The 27,492-nt window shown below is 39.5% G+C and overlaps 1 protein-coding gene across 1 annotated transcript in view; it reads left to right on the top strand.

Moving 5' to 3' along the window:
* kif18a (kinesin family member 18A) overlaps window positions 1-26,771 on the top strand; it is a 31,065-nt gene extending 4,294 nt beyond the window's left edge. The window contains exons 3-18 of the mRNA XM_026937391.3: window positions 145-302; window positions 1,055-1,159; window positions 2,942-3,052; window positions 4,979-5,176; window positions 9,535-9,711; window positions 13,055-13,129; window positions 13,377-13,477; window positions 15,997-16,159; window positions 16,481-16,645; window positions 18,070-18,191; window positions 18,909-19,153; window positions 19,738-19,797; window positions 24,088-24,469; window positions 24,717-24,809; window positions 25,656-25,765; window positions 26,214-26,771. Of these exons, the coding sequence (XP_026793192.3) occupies window positions 145-302; window positions 1,055-1,159; window positions 2,942-3,052; window positions 4,979-5,176; window positions 9,535-9,711; window positions 13,055-13,129; window positions 13,377-13,477; window positions 15,997-16,159; window positions 16,481-16,645; window positions 18,070-18,191; window positions 18,909-19,153; window positions 19,738-19,797; window positions 24,088-24,469; window positions 24,717-24,809; window positions 25,656-25,765; window positions 26,214-26,353 (2,405 nt within the window). The 3' untranslated portion in view covers window positions 26,354-26,771. The remainder of the gene's footprint in view (window positions 1-144; window positions 303-1,054; window positions 1,160-2,941; window positions 3,053-4,978; window positions 5,177-9,534; window positions 9,712-13,054; window positions 13,130-13,376; window positions 13,478-15,996; window positions 16,160-16,480; window positions 16,646-18,069; window positions 18,192-18,908; window positions 19,154-19,737; window positions 19,798-24,087; window positions 24,470-24,716; window positions 24,810-25,655; window positions 25,766-26,213) is intronic.
* The last annotated feature ends 721 nt before the right edge of the window (window positions 26,772-27,492 follow it).

Below are 27,492 nucleotides of genomic sequence, written 5' to 3'. Positions count from 1 at the left end.
TATTAATTTTTATTTTGTTTAAAATGCAGAACTATTAGCTTTGGACCGTGTACAGTTATGCTGTGGAGATGGACTTCAAGACTGTCGCACACTTTCGCTTGATCGAAGTCATAATTTAAAGCCATTGTGTCTGTGTTTGTGTAGTGTTTGCGTATGGAGCTACAGGAGCAGGGAAGACTCACACAATGCTGGGTAGCAGTGAAAACCCGGGTATAATGTACCTCACCATGAAAGAGCTCTTCAGCAGAATGGACCTCATTAAGGAGGAGAAAGTCTTTGACATGGCTTTCTCCTATCTAGAGGTAATCAGGGGACTTACTCGGGGATGTGCAATAATGTTTTTTATTATTAATATTATTATTATAAGTTAATTATTTAATTTATTTTACTATTTTGTGCAATTTAATTTACTTGTTTTTTATTTATTTGTTTATCACTGTGAAGTTGCTATCTATTATTGTTGTTTATCCTTATTATTGTTAATATGTATTGTTTGATTTAATTTATTATTGTTTTTATTTGTTTATTCTGAAGATGTTTTGTTGCTGCTGCTGTTGTTATTATTATTATCATTAGTACTATTAGTATTATTATTAGTGTTATTATTATTATGGCTGTTGCTACATTTACAATCAGTATGTAAGGAGATTTTACCTCATTTTCCTGGTATTTCTAAAATCGCAATCACTGATTAATCATATTTAAATTAAATTTTGGCAAATTCGTACTCTCATTTAAGGGGGGTAGTATATGTTTGCTTGTTATTGAGGTGGAACATTTCAAAGATTAGTGAAAATAGTGAAACACTAAAGCTACAGAAACATTAATTTGAAGGTTTAACCCAAGAAGCAAGCAGTGTTACAGTTTATTATGTTGTTTTTACATGTTTTCTGAGAGTGAGTAATAATGATAGACTGTAAGCGTGCCCTAATCTTTAAACAAATCCCATCTTTCTACATTTCTGTCAGTGTCTTATTAAAAATGGTTTCCATGAACACAGACCCTTAGTAAAGCATTAAGCGTTATGAAACACTGTTTGTTCCTTAATCAACAGGTTTACAACGAGCAGATTCGGGACCTCCTGGTGAACTCATCTCCTCTAGCCGTGCGAGAAGACAGTACGAAAGGAGTGGTGGTCCAAGGCCTGACTCTTCACCAGGTGTGTGTGAGACATAGAGAGCGCTAAATCAATGTTTAACCACTTTTTGACCCTAAAGTTTAGTGGTGAGCATTTAGGTGATTTTTTTTTTTTTTTTTGGGGGGGGAAAAGTGTAATTATGTAATTCAGAATAGCAGGATGAGAAGCCTGCCATAAGACAATTAGCACAAATAAATAGGGAACAAAACACTTCAGGGCATGCTGCTATAGGAAAATAATAAACAATAAGGTTCTGAATTTGGTTATTTTTCTATAACAGCTCATCCTGAAGTGTTTTATTCCACTTACACCACAGCAGTTCACCAGTGCTAACGATTTATTCTTTATTAAAGAATGGCACCCCATACTCTTTATCCATTTATAGTTAGATTTAATGTTGTGGAATGTCTGTGAAACAAGTCAACACTTATATTATGGCTGTAAACAGGCATTCCCTCACCAGCCTCTCTTTTTTTCTCTCTTGAAGTAAATAAGACATAATTCAATAATTCATTACTGAGAAGCTGCAACGACATTCATCCTGAAGATCTTCTCAAGTCTAAAAAAAACCTAGTTACAGTTTTACATTTGAAAGCACCGACACTGGAGACTCCTTCCATAAATGTGAAATAAATGTTCACCATACAATTCTCTGTATCAGTTGCTATAGGAACCTTAATGTATTAGAACGAGGATACTAGTGTTAACCTGTAATTTGCCTTGTAGCCAGGACTACTGTCAGAGCTGCTGTTACAGAAAATTAATCAACACCTTCTGACCTATCGGATTTCAGAATGTCAAAATGTCGGGCTATGATATTTAAAAAAAAAACAAAAGCATTACATATTCTTGGGTCTGGACATTGAATAGTTAAAAATCAAAGTAACTGCTGATTTATGGGCTTAATAAAGTGTTTGGATTGAAAACTGCTGGGATTGTTGTGCAGAAATGGGCTTGTTGGTAATAGGCACTGGATAGTTAAGTCCTGTTTTATAAAACCTCATATGAGTACCACAAAAAAAATAATATTCATATTTGCATTAATTAAATATTACTTGAGATGAGCAGATATGAGACATAAACTGTGCGATTCAGGAGGAAGTGCCAAGTTTGCACGTAATGTTTGAGTAGTGATGAGTCATGAATGTTAATGAGTTCTGTGTTGTCTTAAATGGATTGTGTGGGTTTCTTCACAGTTGATATAACTGAAAGAGTATCGTGTATATATACTCATATATAAAATATCACTTCCCTACTGTTCATCCTTTTGTATATGATACTGTTCCCTTTGTCACTGCAATAACAATCAGTGAATTTAAATGAGGGAGACCGTGCAAGTTCTAACCTTTAGACTAATCTTCCACTCTCAGTTTCTGAATCTTTGCTAATCTCCGACTCTCAGTCTCAGAACCCTCGATAATCTCCTAGTCTTACTCCCAGAACCTCCACTCATGAATTAGTACAGCAAAGCAAAGTGTCCTTTTATTAAAATTTGAAAAATGTCATCCTGGAGTGCAAAACGTAGGGTAGATGTGGAAAATTAGGCTTTTGGCTATAGATGTTCTGATACATATGGGACTTGTTTCAGTTGTTTACAGCTCAGGTGGATGCTTATGGGTTTTTTTTTTGGGGGAGGGGGGTAACTTTCTCTATATGGCTGAGACTTTGTATTCCTGTGTGTGTGTGATGTGTGTACTTGTGCCCGCTAACTCTCTCACCTTGATTGACTTAACCACAGACCACTAAGAGCAGCCATTGATGAGGTGTGTGTGTGTGTTTTGTGTTGATCTCTCTGCTTTGTAGCCCAAATCCGCTGAGCACATCCTTGAAGCTCTGGATTACGGTAACAGAAATAGAACGCAGCACCCCACTGACGTGAACGCCTCATCCTCCCGATCTCATGCCGTATTTCAGGTAAATGGCCGTCTAGCCACATCGCCAGGCGAAACACATTCTCTAAATGCACATTCTCATAATGGATCAGAAAAGTTGTTATGGCAAGTTCACCGTCCTTTTCTATTTTTGTTCCATTTATGCTTTTTCTCCCCTTTATTCACAAATGTGTGCTAATACACTGTTCATCTTCCCTTACTCTGGTTTTAAAAATATATTTGTATATTTTCATTTGTACACCTCCTTTCCATATCCACATTAAAGGCAGTTATTTTCATACAAATGCTGTTACAGGAAAATAGTCAATGAGTGGGTGGTGTGATGCGGCCCAATGTGAAGCGGAGTTACTTTAATTTTGTCTTATAACAACACATCCCGAAAGTGTTCTTCCTCTTAGAGCACAACAGTTTGCTGACGATTACAATTTTTGTCCATAAATAGTTACATTTTAATGTTTAATGCATATCAATGATTATATAACAGTTAGTTCCAGTCCACCAATTTGATTGAACAAGAAGCGTTCCAAAAGTGTAGATATTTGGTATAAGATCACTGGGACATATCACATATCTGCTTATCTGTGTCTGCTACATAAAATTCCAATTCAAGCAACAGTTCGTTACATTGAAGCCGATAGTACACTTACTATGGGCTTCCAGTCAGTCTGTGGCTTCTTTGGGAATTATTTTCGTTTCATCGGAGCAAAAAATAAACGAATCACAGCCATGCTGATATTTAGTATAGCAGCATTCTTGCTAGTGTGATATTGCGTAATTAGACTTTTCTTTGTTGAATAAAAAAGATCAGTTTATTATTATCCTTAGATTATACGGAACATCTGCCTTGTTTGATGTGGAACGTCCCTGTGAATTAGCTGTTACTATAGAAATGATAATATATTACAACAAGTACATTAATATAGATCATAAATTACAGCCGGCACTACTGTCTGCACTGTGCTGTTGCAGAAAATTAATCAGCACTTTCTGACCAGTCAGATTTGAGAATTCAACAGCGTTGCGGTAAAATTGTTATTAGAATGCACGAATCTGACTGCTCAGAAGGTGTGCATTATTTTTTGTATAACTGGCAGCTCGTACAGTAGTTCTGGCTGTAACGGGAGCAATAGGTTTATAAAAATGTGCTCATTCTAATATTAGTGTTTCTATAGTAACGGCTCATACACAGTGACTTGTACAGCAGATGCTCCAAATATTCTAAGACTAATAATAAACAGATTTAAAAAAAAAAATAAAAATGTTGTTGTTGTTTAACAAAGTAAAATATACAATTTTTGATTGTGTAGATGGTTTAAAGGAGACATTTATTTAGAGTTTATGGGAGAAGTCTCAGTTGTAAGCGCTTTGTAACAAAGTTTCCCAGCACAGGAAAGTCTTCAGGACAGAGAGAGTTTATGCTTTCCAGTTTCTCGCTAAAATGCCAGGCTACGTTTTGAGAGAGAAAGAGAGAGGGAGAGAGATCCAAGCAAATGAAAGAGAAAGTGAGAGATCCGAGCGAGACAGAGTGGGACAGAGGCTGATGAGGGAACAACTGTTAATCGCAGCTATAACGTAGGTGAGAACAGGAACTAACTTGTCTCTCGGATGTTTCATGACATTAAATCTAACTTTAAACCGTTAAAAAGCGTGACATGTCGTTCATTAATAAATTGAACATTGTAATCGTTGGCAAATCACTGTGGTTTAAGCAGAATAGTACGCTGTTATACAAAAATAATTCACTGCAGGGGTTTCAGGCACTTCACTTGGGCGCCGCGTCAGCATACCCATCCTCCCCTTTGGGTGCGTTATTTTTGTATAACAGCACAGTCTGTCATGTGTTATTTCTTACATAACAAAGACCCTTAAGGTCTTTTATACATGTTGACTTTGCTCATTCATTCTTTTCTGGGTTTTTTTCTTCTTCCCTGCTTGTCTACCCGATCAGATCTACCTGAGGCAGCAGGATAAGACAGCCTGTCTCAATCCAAATGTGCGTGTGGCCAAGATGAGTCTGATTGACCTGGCTGGTTCAGAGAGGGCCAGCGCCACCAACGCTAAAGGAGCTCGCCTCCGGGAAGGAGCCAACATCAACCGCTCTCTCCTCGCCCTGGCCAATGTCATCAACACACTCGCTGACCCAAAGGTAACTATCACCTACGCAGACAGAAATGCCCGTGCTGAACAGGAATGCCTTCAGAATTGGCTCTTCTTTCTCACACAGTAGCTGTAGTTCTTCATTACCTCATTGTTTCTACTGCCAAGTGAGCCATACTGTGCCTAAGTGCTAAATTTGGTTACCCTTGTTTCCAAAGTACCAAGTAGGGAATTGACTGGTCACATCCAATCATCGCAATCTCATTTGTTAATATTTTGCAAGACTGAGGCTTTTGAACCCTAAAAATAAATCTTAAAAATAATAAAGCTGAAATAAATGAATAATAAAGGAAGTGATAAAAATAATAGAAATATGTTTTATTATACATATTTAGCACTCATTTTTCTGAATGTCAGTATTGTTCTAAAGACTAATAACATACTGTTTTATGTTATGAAAAATAAATGGAATTTTTTCAAATTACAGAGTGTAAGTCAGTGTCCAATGTAGCATGTTTTTGCGCATTTTGCTCAGCATATTCTTATCTAAATATTTGCTCAGCGTATTCTCACTGGTTCCCGACTTTTCGGACACCCTGTAGATTTCTCAAGTGTCACTGCAGTCTGTTATGCTCTGAATGATATTCAGATTTATTTCAGTTCCATTTTCATAAATGGAAAAAAATCCTCGTTTTAAAATAATGTATTCTTATTCTATTAAATAAGTATCAGTTGAGAAAAATGTTGTGTAAGTTTAATAAGTGATTCAATTTAAAAAAAACATTTTTTGATAGTGGACAATGGACTTGAATTCCCTTGTGTCACTCTAAACATTCTTTGGCACACAGGCGGCCGGGGTCAGATGGGTTTGTGCCCTAGTGTGGCACGCTCTTCCTGGCATCCGCTCCCAGGATATCAGTCTCAGACTCTCCACTTCTCCTTTTGGGCTGAACTGATGCTATCTGCACTGGGAGAGCTACACCTCTCTTAGCCTTGCCTCTATTGTCTACACTAATCCCTCTCCTCAGGGGCCTCTGTTTGTGTGTGTGTGTGTGCGTGCGTGTGTGTGGGATCCCTGTCTGTGCACTGCTTTTGGCTCCAGTACGCCGCCGCCACACACTCTGTGTTCAGCCGTATCCGGATTTTCCCGCGCCGAAAGGGATGGAGAGTAATTTATATCCGATCCCATTAGCGCGTGACTGCTATAGATTGTAGTCTCACAAAATGCTGTTAAATCTGCCTGTAAGTGTTTCATGTCATTAACTGTGATAAACTGCTTTTCTGTTTGTTTTAGAGGACTTGCCACAGCTCAGCTAGAGTACACATTGTTTTTCTTTTGCCCTTTTCTCAATAGCATTATGTAGATAATTGTTTTATTCATGGTTTCAAGATCCATTTTGCCATTTGTATTGTACAGTAGGAATGTGCTAAAGTAATAGCAGGCCAAACCAAATTATTAACTCTGTATGCAGAATGCATACAGATTAACATATAAAAAATGTTTACCATCACAAGTACACAAACTGTGAGCACCATGTAATGAATTAATCAACATGAGTGTCAAATCTCAGAATCAAACTTATTTAATGTTATTAGTTGTCCTGAGTCTATGTTCTTGCTTTAACAGTAGAGATAGTTTTACTTTAATGTTCCCATGGCTCATAAGATATGACGGTCAGGGTTAGGAGCTGGTTAGCATTTACAATTTGAAATCGAACAAAATCCATGGTACTTTTGTTTGTTCAAATTCTGATCATCAGTTTGTCTTTGATAATTTTCTTCTTCTGTTTATTATTTTATTTTATTTTTATTCATGTTTTAATTTTTAGTGTTCATTTGTTTCACAGCTTTCCGACCCTGCGATTTTTGTCTTGTAGTGATAGAAATCAGTTGGTAGTAATTAGATCTGGTCCAGGTGACCTCTGACCTTTACCCATGGTTTGAGATACTAATTAGAAACAGCCTGTGGTGGTTATTTATTTATTTAATTATTTCTAATAGAGAGTGTATGTGAGGGCTGTGGGTGTGTGGAGCAGGTGATCCCTCCATTATAGAGGGATAATCAGAGCCACGCATTGGCCTGAGCCGTCTGTGGCGGTTCTAATTTATGCTGTTGAAGAGTTGAGGCGCAGTTTCACCCTGGGTGGGGCAAATGTTTCAGCAGCAGGTAAACTTGTTGAGATGTGCATGTGCAAGGAAGATGAGTTTTCTACTCCTAGGTGTGTCTGAAGGACTGGGTTGAAGGACTTTTGAAAGTTTTGAATTTGCTTTCCCAAGCCAAAATCCAAGTAATTTTCTCTTGTTTGTTCGCTTTGTTTATTTGTCTGAACAGCGCCGAGCCTTGTAAGGCTGTCTTATAATCTTAGCTGCTGTGTTAGGGATTTTTATATATATATATATATATATATATATATATATATATATATATATATATATATATATATATCCAGAGTGTTTGTTTTTGTCCAGTACCATGGTTAGTTTATGAAACAGCCATTCCCAATAAGGCTTACACTGGAGCCGAGGTTGGCCTTAAAGGTAACAGAAGTGAAAGTTGTCGTAGTAAACATCCACTAATGAGCTCAACTCACAGCTGTAAATAATATTTCTTAGAAAAATTGGTTGTTGTTAATAGGCTGTGAATTTTCCTTTGATATAGTGGTATAGTTCTTTTTTTAAGTTCATTCTCCCCAAAAGCAGTTCTGTTTGTTTATATACATATACATACATATATATTAGGTGTGTATATACTAGGTATATTTTTTATTTGCATGATTATGTATTTTATATAGTATGTCGTAGTATGTCTAGACACTGGTGCAATTAAAGACGAAAAAAATTATTTGTGTGTGTGTTAGTGTTAGTAGCAGAGGGGAGTAAGGTGAGCAGGTTTGTCCCTGTCTCTGGGCCTCACTGCAGTGTGGGTTTGTGGGTATTGTTTTCATGCCATCCGCATACATTAACCTGTCACACAGACGTCTCGTCTTACCCACGCCTGAAACAGGCCACTCGTACACACCGAACATACACCACAAAGACAAACATCACCTGCTCCCTCTAGACATTTAGAGCAGGGTCAAAACATGCTGCTCTTTTTAGTGTTTAAATATATAAGTCGTTCAGTGTGAGAAATTTAAGCTAAGTGATGCCGTTGTGGAAAATCTCAATTCATTATAAGTGTATAATATTTGTTTAAAGTAAGAAATGTAGACATTGTAGACCAGTAGTTCTCAGAATGGGGCCTGAGAACCCCATTTTACTACAGTGGTAGAAACAACAAACCACCATTATCAAAGTTAGTATATTTATTAATGAGTTCTTATATTTATTAGCCTGATTAACTGGTCACTAGTATTTGATTAGTTTAATCCGAACCTCAATAAATCAAAAACAAGAAACCTATAAATAATGTTGACATGAACCCACCTGGAAAGTTAAGAAGTAGAAAGCTCTGCGGCTCAAATAAATAGACGAGATATTATTGTACACCCTTAAATAATGTTGATGAAATAAGTCTATACTGAGGCAATCCATGGAAATTATTTTAGAATTAAAGGGTTTCCTGGCTGTGTAAATTTTGAGAATCTCTGCTGTAGACAACCACTGGGGCGTGTTAATTTAGCTTTGCCCAATTCATGTAATTTTATATTAGAGGCTTTAGAGAGAAAATGATAAAAGTGTGGTCTTAATCTGTTTCTTTTTACAGCCTGGTGTTTTCCTAACCAATGAAAATTAAATTAACTGTAAAGTAATGTAAACTGTAATGTGTGTGTCTCACTCACTCACTCTCTCACACACACACACAAACGCACACTCACTCAGGCCACTCTCCTTCTATACACTCATTATTCACCCATCGACACACACATACCAGTCCCAGATGCAGCGTGTAGTTGTATCGAATCAGTTCCCTGTGAACTGGAATCACCCAGTCCTTCCACCTGGAGCTGCTGTCATGTGTGTGCAGGGCCAACAGCTTCCTTAACACACCCAGCTGTGCAATAATTTGGTCATAAAACCTCATGCTTGTTGAGTTTTCAACTGAGCTGTGGGATTTCGCTTGGCATTTTAGAACCTGAGATTGCCTTGGGTCAGCTGCTGTGAAATGTGACTCACTTCTGCATAGATGCACAGAAAAAAAAGACATGTACCTCCTTTCTAAGTGTGTATTACAATACAGCGCTAGCCAGCTCAAATCAATAGGCTGCCACTGTGGCTATGTTCAGCAGTACACTTTTAATGAGTGTGTCAGGCCTCCTGTCTCAGTTGGAATTTGAGACCTGGTTTAAAAGAAAATCATGTTCTTTTAATTTACAAAGGCATCTGTTGAGCCATATCTTGTAAATCTAATATTGCTGGTCGATTAATTGATTGCTTACTTGATTTTTTTTTTCCCTCCTGGTTTAGAGTAAGAAGACTCACATCCCTTACAGAGACAGCAAGCTGACGCGGTTGCTAAAGGACTCTCTGGGTGGGAACTGTAGAACCGTGATGATCGCAAATGTTAGCCCGTCATCGCTATCATACGAGGACACGTACAACACACTTAAGTATGCCAACCGGGCCAAGGAGATCAAGTCCACAGTAAGATCATGTCACGCACACACAAACACACACACACAAATATATACGTGTATGTATATACAGTGCATATAAAAAGTCTACACACCCCTGTTGGGAAAAAAAAGAAACCAAGGTAAATCATGTCAGAACCTTTTCCACCCTCAGTGTGATATTACAAAATGTAAAAATTAAGTTAAAAACGTTCAGCACCATTTTAGGGGAAAAATAGGAAAAATAAAAAACTTACAGCAACCTGGTTGCATAAGTATGCACACCCTTTTATAATTGTGGATGTGGCTGTGTTCAGAACGAACCAATCACATTCATTCTCATGTTAAAAGGTAATTATCATACAGCTGTCATCAATGAGATTATTCTGATTCTGTATACTGTATACTCTGATCTGACCCCAAATAAAAACCAGCTGTGTCCGAACGATTTTCTTCACATCATCTCGGTTTCATCTGACTTCTGAAGCCATGGTCTGCAAAGAGCTTGCAAAGCCTATACAGGGTCCCACTCTCTAAAAGTATCATTCAGGAGAGAGGTACAAAAAATTTCCAGAACGTTAGATGTACCATGGAATGTCGTGAAAGCCATCATCAACAGGTGGAATAAATGGAGCACCACAGTGACATCACCAAGAACAGGACGTCCCTCCAAAATTTATAAAAAGACGACGAAAACTTAAAGGGAGGCTGCCAAGAGACCTACAGAAACATTAAAGGAACTGCAGGAATATCTGACAAGTACTGATTACTCTCTGCGTGTGACAACAATCTCTCATATTCTTCACGTCTTGGCTGTGGGGTAGGGTGGCTAGACAGAAGACCTTCAGGTGTCTGCTAGTAAGCTGAACATGAAAAGGAATTTCACCTTGCAGTACGACAATGACCCAAAGCATACATCGAAATCAGCAAAGGAATGGCTTAACCAAAAGATCAATGTTTCTGAGTGACCTAGACAGAGCCCAGACCTGAATCCAGCTAAAAATCTGTGGGATGACCTGAAGCCTGCTGTGCACAGGAGATGCCCTCACAATTTGATGAATCTAGAATATTTTTGCAGGAAAGAGTGGGAGAATATTGCCAAGGCAATATGTGCCACGCTGATAGACTCTTAGCCATAAAAGACTGAGTGGTGTAATATAATCAAAAGCTGCTTCAACAGAGTATTAGTTTAGGGGTGTGCACACTTATGCAACCAGGTTATCGTAAGGTTTTTTTTGTTTGTTTGTTTGTTTTTTTTGTTCTTTGTTTTTCCTCTCTCTCTCCCCCTTAAATGTTTCTACTTGTTTTTCACTTAATTTTTATACTTTGTAATTTCACAGTAAGGGTGGAACAAGTTCTGACATGATTTATCTTGGTTTCATTTTTTTACATCATAAAAACCTGCCATTTTAACAGGGGGGGAGTGTAGACTTTTTATATTCACTGTATACAGCACAGCTTATAAAATCATCTGCTAATAAGAATGTTACGGTATTTAAAACATATTAAGCAGCCAGCCATTGATGATGTATGTCCGTGGCCAACACAGAGCCACTATTTCAGTAACAACGGCAAGCAACGAAACAGCAACATGAAATTACAACTGAAATATTCTCAATTCTATGCAAATTACGTACGAAGTGGCAAGGTAGTAAATCCAAAACAATTGACCTGAATAATTCCTTGGACCAATCTAGTTCAACATTTCTTCGCTTCCCCACTCACAACTTTACTTCCTTGGTTTCTTCTTATTATATCATATAATAAATCACAAAGCTACTACAAAGCCTAGTACATAATGCTAATCACAAAATCTATTTTCACACTGATTATTTGCATTATTTGATTTGTTTTCAGCTACTTAGTTTAGAAGATATATATAGCTACTTCTGTTTCTCATCTGGACTAAAAAAAAAAAAAAAACGCTGGACAGTGCACGCTTTCATGCAACAACAATAGCAGACACTACACGCCCGCAATTCACTTGTCACTTGCGAGTGTGAACGTAGGGTTATCTGGGAATTAAACGCATGTCAGAGTCTAAAATCCTGGGAAGACTGACACAGCAATCAGCCAGAACAATGCCTAGTACAGTTGTCAGGGAATTATTAGAAGGCTTCATGTGTAAGCAGAAGCCAACCAAGTGGCAACAGAAAAAAAAAGAAAAAAAAAAAAGGGCGGGCTGAGGTCAGTGAAGAAGAAATTACATATAAAGGATGACCTTCTTGCCTAACTCCTTGAGTTTTATTAATTTATTATTGCTAAAGCATATAATTTAGTGACTACTATGAATTCTGCAGTAACTACAGTATATCAAATGGAAAAGGGATGAGTTATAAGTGTGAGGAAGTCTGGTGACAGGACATGGGAAGTTTGATGGGTTAAATGAAAGGCACAGTAGTGAATTACAATTTTCTACTAATGTGGCATACGCACTGTGTGTTAGCAGTGGTAGCGCATTGGTTAAGACACTGGACTTCTGATCAGATGGTCATCAGTTCAAGCCCCAGCACCACTAAGCTGCCACTGTTGGGCCCAAGCTTCCAAATGTCATTTCATCACAAATGTGAATGTATAAATCCTAAATACTAAATACATCATAAAATACTGAGGCAAAGACTGAACATTACCAGTACAGGTATGATGAAAATGTCAGAGAACTCACATGTTGATCCTTAAGGTGAATGCACTTCAACAACAGAAGACCACACTGGGTTCCTGTCCTGTCAGCAAAAAAACAGGAATCTGAGGATACAGTGGACACGGGTTCATCGAAACTAGATAGAAAAACATCACCTGGTCATTTTCGATGGCCACTGTAGCCTTGGCTGACAGAAGTGGAACCCTGCAGTGTGCTCTGCTGCTGCTGTAGCACATTTTGAGATGTTTTTCTGCTCACCATGGTTATAAAGAATGGTTATTTGAGCTACTGTAGCCTTCCTGTCAGCTCAAACCAGTCTGGCCATTCTCCTCTGACCTCTCGCGTCAACAAAGCGTTTCCACCCGCAGAGCTGCCTCCCGCTGGATGTTTTTGGCTTTTCATACCATACTGTATAAACATTAAAGATAGTTGTGTGTGAAAATCCCAGGAGAGCAGCAGTTTCTGAAATACTCAAACCAGCCGATATGACATCAACAACAGTGCCACAGTAAAAGTCAGTGAGATCACATTTTTCCCCCATTCTGATGTTTGAACATTAACTGAAGCTCTTGACCTGAATGGTTTTATGCATTGCACTACTGCTACACGATTGGCTGATTGGATAATTGCGTGAATAATGAAGTGCACAGGTGTTTATAGTGCTGTTATAGTGGCTGGTGAGTGTGTATCTGAAATGTAATAATTTAGTACTTCTATCTCATCTCTCACGCAGCTGAAGAGTAATGTTGTGAGTGTGGACAGTCATGTTGGACAGTATGCAGTCATATGTGAGAAACAGAAGGCTGAGGTAAGTTTTTTTTTATTTATTTATTTATTTATTTTTTTGGGTTAATGTTTACATTTCATAATTACTCTCTATTGTGTGTCCTGCAAGGAGAATCTTAAATGCAAACGTATGTCATGGCTCTCATTGCCTGTACTGTGTGTGTGTGTAAATATGGCCTGTTTCTCTTGACAGGTGAGATGGGTAAGATAATTAGAACGAAATGCATGTTAGTTGAGACCAGGCTAAGAGTATGTTTGTGTGTTTGCAGATTATGCTGCTGAAACAGAAACTGAGAGAGTATGAGGAGCGGAAGATGGAAGCTCCTGCCCTTAATCCAATCTCCAGCCAGAAAAAAGCTGAATTTGAGAAGTAAGCCATATGCCTGCATGTGCATGCACATCTTTGCCGTCTCGCAGACATGCCAAGCATAGTTTGCACGCAGCAGTGTGTGGCTTGAACCCAGTGTTTTTGTTTGTTTAGTTGTTGTTTATTTTATGCCATGTGTAGAGTGTAACTTCTCTTCAATGCCGTCCTTTAAAACTTTTAATACGTGTCAATAATTAATGAGAAAGACTACACAGAACAAGACTTGAGGTCATTGCAGGTGGAGGTCTCCAGTTCTCTACATTTTTCATCAGACCCACTGGGACTAGAAGATCTTTTTCTTTATGTTTAATTATTTCCCTCCAGCTACTTATTCAGAGATGGGAATTTATCATAATGTAGCGACACGCACTGCTCGTCCCTTGCTAATTACATCTCCCTGTCCGGCTTCGTCGTGAGGCGCTCGTCAGCAAGTGCTGCAGCGCCATCCGTGAGACAGAGATAGAAAGAGAGGAGGGGAAAAGCGGGTGAGGGAGGGGTGAGAGTAGGCGGCGAGGGAGGAATGAATGAGTCTTACTCCTACGCATTTTCATTCACCAGCATTAGAATTCACAACTGGGAGGCAGGAGAGGGAGACAGGAGGGAGGAGTTCAGCAGGGAGGAATGGCGGCACACTCCTGCCTGCATTAAAAATGCTCCAAACACAGAAGGCCGCCGGTGGCACCACTGCACCTGCGTCACGCTGTTGATCACCTCTCTTGCTCTTTCTCTCTCTTCCTTATTGCATTTAAAGCATTTTTGCCTCACACTCTCAACTCCCACCTACGCATCAATACCTTCCTGCGGTGACTGTGTGGGCTGTGTGTACGTTTTGCGGATAGGAAGAGGGCACTCGAGCATTAACTGAACCTAGTGAATGAACTCGGAGTTCCAACTGTAGCTGAAAACTCAGATTGAGGATCTACAAAATGTCTCTGGCCACCGGAAACAACAAACCTAGCACATTCAGCTGAATGCACAATGATGCCATATATTTTGACCAAATGCTTCTAGCTGTTTTTCCTCATTGCGTTCCTGTAATTAAAGGCTCCTTTCAAACAGCGACAGCGCAGCGCTAGAGAAATTGTCTGACACTGAGCGCACAAACCCCCAATCAATAGGCCAAACAATGTGCAACAGAACACAATGCCCTTTGTGTGCTTTTCCATTCTTGGCAACCTAAAATCCATCTGTATGTGACATTCAGGCTGTGTTTCTGTTCACTGTGTTTATAAAGGGTTCATGATGCTGCTGGCATTAGAGGGGCTGTAACTAAATGAGTGCACTTAAAAGCAAACCTCATTCACCTCATTAACAGCTTAATTTTTAATTTGGAAATGCTTAGGTTTTTTTTTAATACCTCTTTTCATGATACTGTAGGCACATTGGTAGCAATTATAGATGTTACTTAATGAATAGCTTAGTATGCTTAACTGATGAACTCTCAGGAGTGTCAGACAAATCATAAATTTATTAGCTAGCCCATCATGCAAGTAAAAACTATGCGCTGTTCAATCCTGAGATTTGGTTGCCCAGAACCTATTTAACTAGGCTAAAAACTGGTAGTTAATGTAACGTAATAATATATGGAAAGCTAGTTAGTAGGGATGTAAACCTCGGGCTTCCATAAGGCAAGAATTCGCTATTCGATGATATCTGAATGTGCTACAATACAATATGATTTAGTAGCCTCTGATCAGTGTGATCTGTGGCCAACTTTGTTATTAACTTCTATTAAATTATGTGTTTAATAATGTTTTGTCTGCGTGTTCCTGATTGTATCATCACTGCATGCTAATGCATCCTCCTAGAACAGATCCTTCTACCGTCAATCAAATCCGATGTGTGTAGTGCAGCAGGTGGTGGGAATGAGTAGCTCACACTGTAGATGCAGCATCGAGGTGTGTCACAGCACCATGAAACATGTTTAGTTTAAATATACTTACATACCAAATTTTTGTTTTGAGAAAGTCAATAAGGAGAACATTTTGTTGTTGTTGTTGTTGTTTCTGGTTGTTGAACCTACTTGTCCATCTAAGTAAATCTGCTTCTCCAAGACACTGGGGCTACAGATTTGTTCACCCCAATCACTGGTTTAATCTATGCAAAGCCCAGCTCTCTTTTGATATGGCTTCAGTGCCAGAGGAGAGGCGTCGTACATGCGGCTGCCCTTCTGCAGATGCTGTTTGTCTATGCTACAAGTTTACACAGGCTTCCACACCCTCTTCATGTGGGAGTAGCTGTTGACTTCAAATAAACTAGCTCTATTGTACTCTCACCATTTTCAAGGGCAACAGAGGTTTTGCATTTCTTTTCTTTGTGTACGTTGCTTTGCCCTGCAATTTCTGGATTCTCAACAATACTATCATTGTTTGGTATGTTGGCGTTGTTTATATAACCACGTTATCCTTTAGTATAACATAAACATCCAAGTGATGATTATAACAAATTATACAAATATACGTTGTAGTGTTAGGCTTTCACATAGAAGCCTTGTTAAATGGTGTTTGTGTCTGTGTGTGTAGAATGTCCGAGACTCTGCGCAGCGCGTTTGCCGCGCGGCTGTTGCTGCGTAAGGAGCAGTTGGACATCGAGAAGCAGCTGAAGGAGAACCGGCTGAGGCTCACTCACAGGGAGGAGTGGCACCAGCAGGGCCTGCTATTCTTCCCAGATGACAAAGCAGAAAAGGTACCGGTTTCACCCTTTTACACACGCTGCCAAGCACAAAAATGAGGTCACCCGAGGTCATGTTGTGTTTTTACACTTTATCACTGGCTTTCAAAAGATTAGGTCAAGCTGTTGTCTGTGTGGCATGTTACTTTTTTTTTTTTTTGTACTTTTGGGGTGGGTGGGCGGTTTGTCAGTGGCAGGTGTATGTGGACAAATTTTTCGATTGGTCAGGTTGTGATCATGTCTCTTATGAGCAACTGATGTCATGTATACACTGGGACCGGAAAACGTGTATTCATTTTGTGAGGAGTTCACATTTCCTGTGTGTGTGTGTGTTAGGCTACCTGTAAGTACGAGCGGAAGCTGGCTTCTCTGCAGTCTCATCGGCAGCACCTACAGAGGCGTTTGGAGGAAAGCGGGAGGCGCTTCCAGGAGAACGAAGGTTGGCTCCACCGCCTCGAAAACGAGATGAAGCTGCTTGGGCACAATGGACACACTCCAGAGGTCAGTTTCAGGCTCAGAAATCACAAGTTGCATGGCCTTTCATAATGACAATAGTTTTTGTTTGTATGTCTTTTACACACTTATGTTTGAGGGAGAGTATTTTTTTCCCTGTTTAATGGAGCTGCTTCCTTATGTTGAAACACCAAAGTGTGTTTTTTTGCGGTTTAAAACAGAACATCACCAGAAGTATATGCGGAAGCACTTGAGTAGAAACCAAAAAGATAACTCGATAAAAATAGGAGAATAACTGAGATCGATGCTCCCTACGCCACCCTCTCTCAGCTGCTTCCTGAATCTATACACCTTCTCACTCTGGCTTTCTCTCTACCTGTCGCTCTCTCTCTCTCTTTCTCTCTTTCTCCCCTTTTCCTAGAAGTAAAGCATCATAGTGATGCACCCACCAGTCCAATGTTCTGTGATCTGCTTGTGTTTCCGTCTCCCTGCGTCAGAGGGTAGTAACAGATTCCTCAGAAAGCACATTCTCAGAGAGCAAGTGAAAAACAAAGGCCGCACTGAAACAAATCAGTGGAGCTGAGACCTGCCGCTATTGTTTTTGTGCCAGTGCTTCTCTCTACTGGTTTCTCAGTATAGATGAGGGATTGGTACAGTTTGATCCCTTCTAGGCCCAGAACCCTCCTCCTGCTGTCTCCTTGTTCTTGTGTGAGCCATCCACGTCAGTGCACTACCCCCTCTTCACTTACATTGCTGTTTGTTTTTCCATCCATCTACCATGAGTGCTTGGGAGACTGGGCTCTTGTCTTTGTTTTTTTTTTTTTATTTCGTTGATATTGCTGATGTATATTTTCTGAGAAATCTCAGTAATGCTGCACAGTTAATTGCATTATAATCGTGATGTGTTAATTAAGCATAACTGACTACAATATCTAGGGCTTGGCTAAAGTTAGATAATTGGCCAACGTTACATATCAGCCTTTATCTACTCATATTTTTATGAGCTTTCTATTCGTTGTTTTAACTCTCTGTTGGGTTGAATAGTGTCCAGTGTGGGGGGAAAAAGGCCTTTATTTATTTGTTTATTTAAAATGACAAAATGCCAAAACACTATTTTCTTCTTATATGAGTTGTGATAAGTAACGGTGATTTCAGTATTGTGCATTAATGTTGAGTATTTCCTCCTTTTAACATCAGTGGAGAAATAGAGATGACCCAATTGTCAATAGTAGTTTATTTAAAGAGAAAGAAATGTTGACGTTGTGTTGTGATGTCACAGCAACACGTGGGCTAACAAAAGAGCATCAATAATATCTCCACTGAACTTTCAAAACCAGAACAACATTAGTTGTGTGCCAATTTATTTGCTTTGTGTATCTATACAGCCTACATCAACTCTTTAAACATGTCAAACTGAAACTGTCTGTTTATACTGATCCTGTGTACGCGTGTGTGCGCGCATGTGTGTGCAGGAGCTTAAAAAGGAGCTGCAATGCCACAGGCTGAAGCTGCAGGTGGCTGACCTGCAGCAGCACATCGAACACATGCGCTATCTCATCAGTTTGCAGGACCAGGAGAACAAACACACACACAAGTACGTATCAGACCCTATAGAGTAGAAATGCGCGACATACACAAAAGTGGGTCGTTAAAAATCTTCATTCGCGTATTATTTTATTAATGAAAGACAGTCACATGTTCTTACATTTGAGTTGTTGTTTTTTGTTTGTTTGTTTGTGGGAGGGTGGGTTCTGTTGACTGTCATTATTTGGAAATTAGCATTTTTTAATATAAAATGGAGATGTTACACAGTATTGTCTATTTGCATTTTTCAATAGTTGTTCATGACACTGTCTCATCCACCAAAGATTTTTTCACAGTGTGAGTTTTTTTTCCCTCAGTATGATGAAATAATATTGATATTGTGTCATAATACACTTTTTTGAGATATCACAGGTATCTTCAGTATTTTAGAACTTTAAAAACTGTGATATTAGACTGTTAGATGTTAATATTTTGTGCTAAATCTTTAAAATTGTAAAATGAAGCACTATTGTTCTGCTGGCAGTTTATCATTCCTGTGTATCATGATACATATTGTTTATTATAGAAATATTTTCAAGTATCATGATGGGATTTTTTTTTTTTTAACAATCTGTGTTGCATATGTATCATGAGTTTCCTTTGCTACAGCTGTGTTTCTTTGAATAGTTGACACTTCCACATCTTGATTCAGATCATGGGCTCATTTTGGTAAGTTTATTCTAAAAACCTTGTAATTCATGCAGAATGTCCTCTCTCTCTCTCTCAGACTGGTTCACGCCCTACTTCCTGCCTACCGGCGCCAGCGCCTGGCCCTGAAGGCCACGGGCATCTCCACAGATGACACGGAGCAGGACGAGCTGGAGCACCTGGTGCAGAGAGAGAGGGGCGTGGTGTGGGCAGACCAGGAGATCACGGAAGAGAAGGCTGAACTGGACGAGTGCACTGAGAACACCTCTCTCCAGCCCATCCTGTCTTTCTCTCACCTCATCACTCACCAGAACACACCATGCAGTGAGTGGCGCAGAGTGGCCTCCTTTCATTGCGCTCTACGAACGGCAGGAAAACTTTGTAGGGCAGTTACAGTATAATTATCAGAGGCACATCAGCATTGATTAAACTCAGTGTGGATTAAATTTATGTGTTTGTTCAGTTATTTAAGGACAAAATTCATCACACATCTTCAATAACTGGACATATGCCCAAGGGAAACATGTTCAGCATTTTTGCTTGATGGTAGCTGAGATAGCTGAGGGGGAGATAAAACATGACAAGATATTTTTCCCCAACAATGTATGCATAATCAGACAAGTTAACATTTAGAGACAGGCAAAATTCTTTGCATTTTCATTAGCAATTACAGAAAAACGGTGTTTCAGTTTTAATACAGAGGAGTCACATTATATCCAGGGACATGAACTAAAAGGGTAAGGAAGAACAATTTTGATAGATTTAGTGTAGATTTTTGCTTTATCACAGTAAAACTTCATTCACTCTGATAGTTTACCAGTCCTCTTATTATAGATTTGTTTATTTGTTTGTAGAGTTGTGTCTAAAGTGCTTTTAGCCAGTGATGGTTCTGTCTCAACTCTCTACAGGTGCAGAGAAACACACACGCCGATTCTCTCAGCGGCTCAAACTCTCTAGCTCACCCAAAGGTAAATATGTGTGTGTGCATGTGTGCCATCACTCTAGTGCTGTTATTCATGCTCCCATTTTTCTCTCTGTTTAATTTAGTACTTATTCTATAGTCTTAAGTTTGTAGCTTATTATTCACTTATTCACCTTTAAGCATGATATTCAGTAATACCAATTACCAACCGTTATTCAATCACTACAGTAATACTAATAGGAAGGATGAGTAATTATGAGTGACAAATATAAGTTTGGATGAATATTAACATAATATAACTAAGAAACAAAACTCGCTAGTACACAATAGCACCAAAATATTACTAAACTTTTAACACAAAAGTGAAGCAATAATAAAATTGGGTAAAATTGCATTATAATTAATTATAAATGGTTTTAGCTCTGTGTATATATAATTTTATATATTTAACATTATGATGTGCCTTCCCCGTTCTTAAGAAAGTCAAAAACTAAAGGTAAGGTAATGGAAATGGTGAATTTTCTTTTTTTTTTTTTTATGGTGATCATGACTGGAACTGTGTAAAAAGTATCGTATACTGCTCCTTGTTTTTGTCATATTTTTTGCCGTGTGTCACAGCTCTGTCTTTGTCCCTTCAATCCTCTCCTCTGTTTTCCCCACAGTCTGCTTCAACATACTTCAGCTTCAGTCATTAATCCAGCCACCAGTGACACAAGCATCACTCATGTTGCTTGTGTATGTGTGTATTTGAGTAAGAGGGAGGGAGACAGATCCATCACAGTGGCAAACACTTTGTTGTCGATTGTACCTTCGCATGTCACTCTGAAAGCTTACAACTTACTCCTTCTCACCAGAGATTTGATTTTAGCAGACATTCCACTTTTTTTTTTCTTTTTTTTTTTTTTCCCTGTACTGCTAGATTGGATCTGTAATCAACATTGAATAGAAGTTGCAATTAGTTAATGCTAAAGTCAAATCTGGACCCCATGAAATAAACTGCAAATGAAAAGTGAAATTATCACCTAAGTGAAATAGCAAGTATTGAGAAAATGAGAGAAAAATGTTCAAAATTCCAGAGAAAAGACCGGGATTTGATACATGGTTCCTTTGCACAGCTGACTTAATAAACTGACACTCGCAGAGGTTTTAGTGTTTATAGAGAAAGGGGGAAAGACAGAAAGAGGGAGGAAACCTTTTGGGGAATGGTAGACGGCGTGAGTTATGGCTCAGTAAATTGGTCGTAATGATATTTGCTGCAGAACAGGTGTTACTCATTTGATTGAGACACATTGTGGGGAAATACAGGAACACGCGAGGTCCCAGTTGGGGTCTGCATTGGGTGAGAGGGAAAAACATAAAGCCAGTGAGACTGAGAAATGATGGCGAAAAGAAATAATCTCCAGCACTGAGACCTATTAAAATCCTTATATGACTGACTTCTAATTTGTGCATTAGGAATAAATCATAATACTTGGCCAATGGATTTGTTCTGTTCCAATCAATAGCCTTTGCTATTAGCCATTTCCCGGATTTCGAAATATCTGTTCTGTAAAAATCTGGTTTATCAGTCACACAGGAATACGTTTAAGAAAGCCGAACCTTTTAAAACATACTCTGACAGTTTCCTCCTGTCACCCATGGCTGTTTTTTAATATAAAATAATGTGAAATGAATCCCGTTCTGGGTGGTGTTTTGAAAATGCCTTCTCTTATAATCTCTTTTCTTATAATCTATGTGTCTTTCTCCCACTCCGTTTTCATTTCATTAAGCAATGTTTACATAATTCTTAATTGCATCAGTGTGTATGCGTTCTTCTTTTCTTCCGGTGATTTATTTTGCAATCTCGCTTGTTTTCTCTTTTGTCCGTCCTTCTTTGCAGTCTCATTTTCCTCTACTCTGAGAAAAGCTCTCTGTCTACCCCTCCCTCCCTCTCATTCTCTCATTCCCCCCCTCGCAGCCCCACCCCATTCCCCCTGCTCTTCTCCTCGTCTCATTCATAAAATCGCTGCCGAGCGGAAGAGTAGGGGACAGGCGGCGAGCGGAGGGGCTCAGTCACGTACAACGTGAAACGCAGCTGGATCATCAGCATGGCGAGAGGGAGGGAGGCAGCAGCCAGGCGACCCTAATCCGAGCCGTTCTCTCCTCCAGAAATAGAACTTCATGCATGTATTAATCCCGTCATCCAGAAATACGGCATCCAGAGAGCGAGCGCACACACACACACACACACACAAAACCCCAAACATCACCCTCTCAACCTTGTCTGTTATTACACTGCGTTCCTCGCACACAATCTTATATCATCCTGCAGGGTGTGTTTTGTGTTTGTGCGCATCACACTCACAGGGACCAGTGTGTGTTATTGTCATTCAGCCCAGCAGTGACGTAGACGAGTGCTGTTTTCTATCAGAGAGCATCAAACAGGGCACGCTAGGGCTCAGCTTCCAAAGAGCATCTCTAATATGTTTTTACTGAAACTTTTTTTCCCTACACCCCTGTATAAGGGTGCATGCACTAGTTAGCCATTACAGTGACATGCTGTCCATTCAGGCAGTCCAACTTCTAGAGAGTGACAGCAGCTCTTACAGGATACAGCTGCTGTCTTTATCAATCACGGATCCTCTTTGTATATCTGCACATGTTCTCCCCTCCCCCAACTCTGTCCATGAGTCAGTAAGCAGCGAGAACGCGACGTGTTCCAGCATACTTCAGTGCTCGATACTCAGTGTCGGACCTCTCCAACAGCGCCCAGCATCCTGAAGCCTTGCCATGCGTATACACACACACACACACACACACACACACACACACTCAGGAAAGTTGTTACCCACAACAGCATGTTTGTTAAACACCTTGCCTGGACAATACTTTCTCTGATTTGAGATTTTTTTTATCCATCACGCACACACAAACACACACGCACTCCCTCTCTGGTCTCTCTTTCTCATTTTCTTTCTCCCCTGAGCTTCACTCCTTCTCTCTCCCACTTTCCTCTCCAGTCAGGTGCACTGCTACTGACTCATCTGAACAGGTGACGAAAATAGATAAATTATTCAGTAGTGGATGCATATAGAACTTCTCAGGATAGGAGCATCGACTCTATGAATAAACTTGAACATATGGAATATAGAGTGCTAGTGTGGTTGAAGAGGGACTGGGAGTAGCATGAATGAACGTGTGAGTCATCATCCATCATCGGTGCGTGCCTGTACTCTGTGTACTCTCTTAAGAAGTGAAGGGAGAGGAACTTGATCAGGATTTTGTGTGATTCGGCTCAAATTGTCAGTGTTTGGGTTTGCCTTTTTCAGCTGTGCATTCATTTGCTGAATTTGATGTAGAACTCGCACTGAATATGACACATGGTGACACATCTGCATAGTGAAAACACAGAGCTTAGCAACCTTTGTAAAATCCATGCTTTATACCAGTACCCTGTTTGCACAGAGTTGAAAACACGTGTACAACCATAGGCTGCACAATTGTAACGTTGGTATGGATTATTATTTTAAATGATGTTGACTGTATAGAGTGTGCGGCAGTTTGACATGGATTTCTACAGCGTTTATACTTCCCTCAGCAGACACTGAGCATAAAAACAGAGCATGACGTACGGATTTGCATTTTGAAGGACATAAGTCATGTGTGTCACAGAGATGGCATGGATTTGGAAGTGCACATGCATAAGACTGGCATAGGATAGAATGACTAAGAAAGACTTACAAACTTAATTGCAATATGGCACACACAAAAAAAAGGTGCATTTCTTAAGGTTAAGTATCTATAATAAATCAATTTGTTGATTAAGTGTTATGTAATGATTAAAAAAAAACTGTGGACTGTGCTGAAAATGTGCCACTCCTGTTTAACAGGCAACTGACGAAAATAAATTAACTAGGGAAAAAAATTAACTAGGCAATCAGTTTCCAGTAGATCTGGAATTGACTGATATGGCACACTTTCTTTCCTCCTAATTTAAACTTAAATTGAGCTTTTTCAGAAAGCTCAGGAGTGGATGCACATCCGTTCTTTGAAAGGCCAAGACTGTGGGTTAATGCATAGCTGTCTGCCTTTAGCTAAACCTGAATGTCCTCTTGTGGTAAATAGCCTAATCAACAAACCTAACAATTTTATTAAATCATCCATCTTAAGGGGCTGCACTGAAAGTTCAGCCTGTTTAGGCTATCTGTCTTGCCTAACATTGCTTTATATTTAGGTTTCTTTTTGCTTCAGAGACAACTTTTAATTATTTTTTTTTACCAACCTAATGAATTAAATAATGTCTGCTTATTTTACCTTATTAATTGTGTTAAGTGCTTTTTATTTGTTTCTCTTTCAGTCCCTACCCCTGGAGAGGAGCATGCATCTGAAACTGTGCCTAAAATGCCAATCAGGAGGAAGCTCGCCATTTCTCCTGTGAAGCCTGGCTCAGGATGTGAAGGTGCAGCGCCATCTCATTGTCCTCCAGGCCTGCAGCAGGTGCTGCATCAAGAGGGCATGTACCCACTGGCTTACACGCCCGAAACCCAGGCCTCCAATGCACCAGTCTCCATCCACCCTGATTCCACTTTCGACGTGGTCGGAGATGAACAGGGGGAGGAGACGTCTCAGGTTAACAGCACAATAATCCTGTCTCCCAAATCAGCCGAGCCTCCTGGAGGTTCAGGCCTGAGCCAACTCCGTGTCCTGCGCGCCAATAATGCCAACGAGGCCCCTAAAAGGTAGGAGACTGTAGAGAATCACTGAGAATCGAAATGAGAAAGCACTGAACTGAGACTGTGTGCTACATACAGCGTTCAGTGGCATGTTGAACAAAATGTGGTGCAAAATACAAGACAACACAGGGTTAAAGACAAAAGTTTCCTGCACGTTTTTAAGATGTTCAGGGCTATTACTGCATGATCAGAAGCTTTGAGAAACAGAGTCTCAGATGAAAGATGGAGGTTAATAACATTCGGTGGTTTGTAGGTTGGAGATTCCGTCTCTTCTTGACCTGCGGAGATCCAAACCATCCTACATGGCCATGACATCAGCAGCACAGGGCAAACGCAAGCTCAACTGGTGAGAGTTCACTCATTAACTGGTCACTAACATGGCATCTTGGTAAATTTGTAAAACTTTGCCTGACTCGATTTGTATGAAACAAATAGCATTTGTTGCTTTTCGTATGAATGAAACCCGATCAAATGAATTTGTACAATTAGAAATTAGTTAGCTAGCCCACCAGGCAAGTGTAAGCTCCAATGTGCTGCCCAGACCTATGTTTTGGTTTCCTGGAAAGCTCACTGAGTGGACTTAGTAGTAGCTAACATAATCGAATGAAAGATGGCAAGCTAGTTAAGTGCGTTAAGAGAGACGAACGAATATATATCATAGAGCACCTTGTATTTATGTTACAAAGTCGTTGGTTACAAAATCCCTGTCTCTCGCATCACACATAAAAATATTTTAGTCTGGCTAGCATCTTTATTTTCTCTCAATATGTTTAACCACATAGTGACTGCTTGTAATATGATGTTTTGCGCGTTCCTGATTCTGAAAAGATCGTCTGTCACCCATGAATTAACCCTCTTAGTTAAAACCATTGCACGGTCAACAATATCTTGGTGCAGCTGATGTGTGTAGTGCAGCAGGTGGCAGAATTCAGAAGTGCTATAGTTGGGACATTGAGATATTATACATAGCTAGATATCAATTTTTTTTCCCTGAAAATCAATAAGAAGAAGGGTTTCTTTTCTTACTCTGGTTGTGGAATCTACTCGTCCTCCAGGCAGCTACGAATAAAACATTAATAGCCCAGGTAGTGAATCTGCTTGTCCCAGTTGCCCGTGCTAGTGATTTGTCCACCCCTGATACATAAGCAGCGAATACTTACACTCCTATGTGTATGTTTGTGCCCTCCTCCAGCACTGGAAAGGAGATAGGCCCAGATGCTACCCAGGGTGCTGCAGCTCCCAAACGTATAAAGCGTGATCCCTCTGATAGCACAAAACCACTCCGTGTGCGACGCTTTGGAGGTAAGCATGGTCTTTCATACAACTTCATTCACATGCACTGCTCTTTTAACTGAATCTCATCACTGACATCTTCAGTTAATCTAAGAGTTAGGTTCCAGATGTCCAGAAAACACCCCTTTGGGCTCTGTCCTTATTTCAGAAGTGAAGCACGATCATCCCTTGTGGCTTTTTTTTTTTTTCCTTCTCTCCATATTAAGTCTTTATATAATCTATTATGTTTGTCTAAGTGCTAATGAAGTGTTAGGGCTAGGCCACCTGACAGCTGTTTAACTCTCAGCCAAAAAAAATTCCCAGGCTCCTCCCATTCCCACCGCCTCTTACACTTGAGGTCTCTCTTCCCAGTCTTCTTTCTATTGATCCATCACTCTTTCTCACTTTTATCTACAACCCTCTAACATTTTGATTGTTTTCCTCTTTTTTTGCTTCATGTTATCCTTTCACTCTTCAGCATCATCTGAGAACGAGCCAAGCAGGAGAGTGGTGCGCAGCATATCAGAGGGAAATCTCCATCAGCTCGGTCATCGTAAGCCCAAGTCAGCCTTTCTGGGCCCTGCTGCCCTGTTCAAGAAAGTCACCAAGAGGATGTGAAACCTCTCCAGCATAACCACTTAAACACACACATCATCTAAAAGCCTCATGCACTGATCGCTCTCTCTCTCTAACTTACACACTCACACACACACACACACACACACACACATACGCGTCTGGCTTATGGACATTGTGAGGAGATGTGAAGAGAAGAGACGTCCTAAAGGTTTAAACCGGACTGTGTTGATGTAGTGAATGTTTTTTAAATGTACAGCTTTTTAACTATATTAAAATAACTTTGTACAAAGAATGTTTCATCCTAGTGTCGAGTGAAAAATAAATGTAATGATTTTTGTTCTTAGTTCCTGGTACTTAGTTGTTTTCCAGCTAAAGAAATCTTTTTAAACCTTTAAACCATTTAAACGTCCTGTAAAGCAAGAAATTGTAATAAAAAGCTCTGGACCCTTTTGCTACATCTGCAGTTGCTTGTTTTGGAATAATTGCTTCAGGGCCACACATCATGCAAAACGTCTTTTCTAGTGTCATGTTTTTACATATTTGATGATAAATATGATTCTATCAAAAGATAAATGTCTAGGTTTGACTACAGAACTTTGGATGGTTAGGTTTTATTGTTTTATTCAAGTTGTCAATTAATTCATCTTATTAATGAGATTATTTATAAATGTTCATTGAAATTTTTTTTTTTTTTTTTTTTTTTTTTTTTTTTTGTATCTTCAGAAAAACATTCATCTTGAGGAAACTGCTTCTAATTTTAATAATCATATAAATAGCATTGTAAAAATATTAGATGCTAAAAAGAAATTCTGACGTAAATTTGGCATCCCATTTAGAAAACTTTAAACACACAGTGTATGCTGGAAACTTTAAAATCATGGAACGCATGGTTTTCCAGATCCAGTGTGCTCAATAAATCCAGTTGTGCCATTTTCTCCTGCCCAAATAGTTCCTTTGATGGCACAAATGAACCAGACTGGATGTGATTTTTACACCACAAACACAGCACACAAATGGAAACGCCTGTACTTGTTTACTAGTCTCAACCTCAGGCACTCTACCAACAGGCCACAGAGCATCATATATTTTGTGCACTTTTCTGGCAGCAAGATTCAGGATCTTGAAGGTCTTAATCTGACTGGCTAAACATACCTTCATGTGTGTATCCAACACAATTA

This window comes from Pangasianodon hypophthalmus, chromosome 25, assembly GCF_027358585.1.
Source record: "Pangasianodon hypophthalmus isolate fPanHyp1 chromosome 25, fPanHyp1.pri, whole genome shotgun sequence".
In the NCBI taxonomy this organism is placed as follows: domain Eukaryota; kingdom Metazoa; phylum Chordata; class Actinopteri; order Siluriformes; family Pangasiidae; genus Pangasianodon; species Pangasianodon hypophthalmus.
The sequence above is the reverse complement of the archived record's forward strand: the minus strand, read 5'-3'. Positions and strand labels throughout refer to the sequence as shown.